The sequence below is a fragment of the Mesoplodon densirostris genome, chromosome 10 (assembly GCF_025265405.1).
Source record: "Mesoplodon densirostris isolate mMesDen1 chromosome 10, mMesDen1 primary haplotype, whole genome shotgun sequence".
Lineage (NCBI taxonomy): Eukaryota > Metazoa > Chordata > Mammalia > Artiodactyla > Ziphiidae > Mesoplodon > Mesoplodon densirostris.
This window is the reverse complement of record NC_082670.1, coordinates 73159887-73163957: the sequence shown is the minus strand read 5'-3', so window position 1 is coordinate 73163957 and position 4071 is coordinate 73159887. Positions and strand designations below refer to the sequence as shown.

At 49.3% G+C, this 4071-nt stretch overlaps 1 protein-coding gene across 1 annotated transcript; it reads left to right on the top strand.

Moving 5' to 3' along the window:
* LOC132497957 (IQ domain-containing protein F1-like) lies at positions 1-2544 on the top strand. The gene is made up of 4 exons (XM_060111488.1): positions 1-6; positions 1054-1170; positions 1305-1367; positions 2101-2544. Exons 1-4 carry the CDS (start codon positions 1-3, stop codon positions 2542-2544), a joined length of 630 nt encoding a protein of 209 aa, XP_059967471.1.
* Positions 2545-4071: the final 1527 nt, after the last annotated feature.

The following is a 4071-nucleotide window of genomic DNA, read 5'->3' as shown; positions in this document are numbered from 1 at the left end:
ATGGGGGTGAGCCTCCTTCTCCAACCCCGTTCTTCTCCACCATTCTTCTCCCCCTCTACCAGAGTTTCATCCCAGGGGCTCTCAGTAGACCCCTTCAGGGAAGAGTGGGAAGGAGAGAAGAAAGGAGGGGTCAGTGAGGGTGTCAATGGGATCAGCCCTCTGAATATGCTCCCAGCCCCAGAGCCTGCTGGGGAAGGAAAGCAGTACTGATCGTCCTGGGGGCCTCACAGAGTTCCCTGGTATTGTATGAATGGGTCAGCAATTCAACTCTTCTAAGGTAATCGTTGGTAGCAGTTTGGTCTATATACCTTTCTCTCTCTTTATCTGCGTTTATAGCATATGTGTATAATTATATATCTTGACGGTTTTTTACCATCCCATCCAATGATGGTTTTATATCCCATCCAATGGGATCATAATGATGTTCAGCTTTTTCACTTACAAATACATCTTGGGTATACTTTCTCATCAGTACACATAGATCAAATTCATTATTTTTCAACAGTTATGTTGTATTCTATAGTTTGAATGGACTATAAACCATTAAATCAATGCCCAATTTTACCAATTGGGGATATCACCAATGACTATCTTTATACACCTTTACATCAATGGGCCACTATTTCTGGTGTCTTGCTTTTGTAGCTAGGGCTATGGCCATTTCCAGCAGAAAAGAATGGACAGTACTTCTGTCTTTTCTTTGGAGGGGGCTTAACTGTTGGGAGCCATCCTGGTGCTTGAGTCATAACTGCCCTTATGACATCATAGGTCTCCCTCCCCCACTCTTTCTCTCCATGCCATGACTAGAGGAACACAGACCTGAGGGGATCTGAACCATCTACACCTGATCCATGTTGGACCAATGGTGAGTAAGAGAGAGACTGACACACTAGGCTTTTTTAGGGATGTCTCCATACATCTCTCGGGATGAGGGGATCTCCCTGACATCTGAATACTCTGGGAAGCCCTGTACGCTGGTGATGTGTGGGTTACTTAATGGAGAGGGAGGGAGAGTAGCCTCCCTCTTGCCTTTCCCCTAACTGCTGATTGCAGGAGAAGGACCAGCCCAAAACAATTAATGAACACACTAAAAATGAGCCTCAGCAGAATGAGGAGCTGATTTTGAAATCTTTACCGCCAGCACCATCACCGAACTTAGAGAAGGCAGGGGCAGGAGGAGCCTGGACTTGGTTGTCTCTGCTCTTTGTGTCCTAATGCTTGTGGCTAGTGTCTTTTGTATGTTCCAGAGCTAAGAACAGGAATAAACTAATTCTTGTCTGTCCTCTTTCCCCATTTTTTTCTAGGCTAAACAAGAGAATATAGCTGCAGCAAAGGGAGTAGATGATGCTAATAAGAGACCCAGAGCAGTATGATCCCCCCACCCAGATGACATGGAGCTGGGGGTGGGAATGTGGGAGTTGTGTTTGTGGAATGGAATGGCCAACATATGGGAAGCTGGGCTTAATCAATGGTGTGTCTGTGTGTTTGAGCGTGTGCATGTATGTTTGCTTGCTAATTAAGATTTAAAGTTTGAAAGTCAAGTGAAGTGAAGATGGGGAAGAGATAAGAGAGGTAGAATTTTATGGGATGTGGGAACTTTTAATACTATGATATCACAGAGGAAGAGAGCAGGTTGTGGATTGGAGCTGCAGTCAAGGATGAAAGAGCAGGATTAGAAGAGGAAGCCACTTCTCCAGTAGGTGAGTGGGGTCTGAAGGGAAGGATCATGGATCATGGATCCTGGTCAGGTGGACAGGCTCAGGTGGACTATGATAACCCTTTGATCATGGTATTCTTGCTCTAGGCTGGCCAACTTGACCCATGTAAAACTGGGTAGCCAGGACAGATATACTACCATTTTACAGATGGGAGCTCTGAGATTCAGAGGTCAATGTGATGCATCCATGTCCATTAACCAGAGGGGGGCAGAGAAATGACACCTACCTGGTCTTCTGGTTCCAGCCAGTGCCTTGCCCAGTGCTCCTGAGGTTCAGAAGAAGGGGTGATTGTTGATAGGGCATCAGGGTCCCTTCCTGGCACACCCTGGGGCTGAAGTGGGTGGGGAATATCCTCCAAATGTCTCGGCATTTTTCTTGTTAGATCCCAAGAACCCAAAATAGGCCTCCCGTCAGTAATCCAGAAGTAGTAAAGATCCAGGTGTGGTGGCGGGGCACCCTGGTGTGCAGCACACTGCTGCACGTGGCTCTCAGAGTGTGGATCATTCAGGGCTGGTGGAGGCATAAGCTGGTGAAGCTGCATGAGAACAGGCGGCAGACAGCTCTGGAGAACTTTACACGGGAGTGGGTGGCAGTCAGGCTGCAGTCCTGGGTCCGCATGTGGCGCATCCATTGGCTCTACTGCCGTTTGCTCAACGTTGCCCGCATCATCCAGGCCTACTGCAGATGCCACTCCTGCGCTTTCCAGGGTTTCATCAAGGGCCACTACAGAGTCACGGCCAACCAGCTGCATCTCGAACTCGAGATCTTGTTGGGCTCAGGGCCTTGCATTGTGACGGAGTGTATTCCCCTTCCAATAAAGCAGTGAAGTGGTCTTTCCCCAGCTTCTCTCTGCTTGATAAGCTCCAGGAGGTCAGGGTAAATGATGGCAAATAGTTAGCATCTCATATGCTAGCTCTGAGGAATTGGCAGGGGTTGTCTGAGGAGGAGGATTTTGAGCCACTGTCCAGACTGAGCAGAGACTGTGATTGATTAGCAACGTCTGACATAGGTAGGAAAGTTGGGGGTACAGATCTGCCATGTTGCCAACTCAGGGAGCATCACTCATGTTCAGTCTATGGAAATGGTGCCTCTCCCTAGGGCTGTGTATAATGGAAGCCTGGGGCAGGGATGGGGTTGTTGCGCACAGTAGCACTTTTGCCAGGAATTCACTCACCAGGTCTAGTTGCTCCGGGCGTGATCTCCCAATCCCATGGCTGAGAAGAGCACACCCACCCCAAGCTCTTGATCCTGGCTCCTGTTGGTTCATAAACTGGCCCCTGTACATGGAGGGCAAGAAAAGACCGAAGAAAGAGGCAGACTACACCAGATTAGTAGGTGGCAGGTTTAGTAAGCAAGGGAACTTATTTACAAGACTTGTCTTGGGCAGCCACAGACAAGTACATCTCCGTACTTGCTTGCCAGACTCTTGAAAGTTTATATAGAGGCCTTAATGAGGTTCAGCCACATATACCATCAAGATGTTCTGGAGAACACATTACTCTCTCAAGGCTGAATCCCTGAAAATGTCTCCCACTGTGGGAATGGCAGGCAGAACATACATTCCAAGGACAGGGCAGGGGGTGAGGGGCATCTAATTGCCTGGGTCTAGCTTGTGAGTCCAGCTGGCGGTCACATCCTTTCAGTGACCTCCAACAGCTCCCTGCTGTATCTTCATACTTGACCTCCAAGTCAGAGTCTGAGTTCCAAACTGAAAATGGTTAGACTGCATAGCCCCTGTCCTCACTCCTACCTCAAACTCTGTCCCTCACTCTCTGACCCCAAATGCAGGCTAGGACTCATTCCCCTCCAGACCTGGTTGGTGTGGGAGGTTCCACAGGTGTGGAGGTGGGGAAAGAAGGCAACCTGCTTCTAGCCAAACCTTCTGCTGAGTGTCATCCCCTAGGCTATCACAGACCTAGAGCTGAGAAGCCATCAGTTGTGTCTCCCTCACCCTCTCCCCAGTCTCTGCAAGAATTGATCCAGGTGGAGCTGAGACCTCTGACAGTCCCTTTTTGTGAAAAGCTGCCACCTGGGGTGAGACTGGCGCCTAAGTGATGATAAAGGGCCAATTAAGAGGTCAAGGTTAGGCTGTCCTTCTGCCCATCTGGGCACTGCTGTTCCGTGGTTTCCTGCAGAGAGAGGGGTCTGAGGTCTTGGGTTATTCCCCATCAAAGCTGCAAACTCAGAAGCCCTATGTCCAGCCCAGCTCCATCTCCTCTGCCCTGGCAAGTTGGTCCCTCAGCTCACATTGCCCAGAGATCTCATGCTCCAGCTCTCTGTCTTGCACTAGGGCTTGAGCTCTGTCTTTCTTGCTTTGTCCTTCTGTGTCCTGCCCTGTCTCACTCAGGTCCTA

Bases quoted from the DNA above. Each gene is read 5' to 3' on its own strand.
- LOC132497957 (XM_060111488.1), top strand. The intron at 1,171-1,304 runs GCAGGAGGAGCC...ATTTTTTTCTAG, and splicing joins CGAACTTAGAGAAGGCAGGG to GCTAAACAAGAGAATATAGC. The intron at 1,368-2,100 runs GTATGATCCCCC...TTTTCTTGTTAG, and splicing joins CTAATAAGAGACCCAGAGCA to ATCCCAAGAACCCAAAATAG.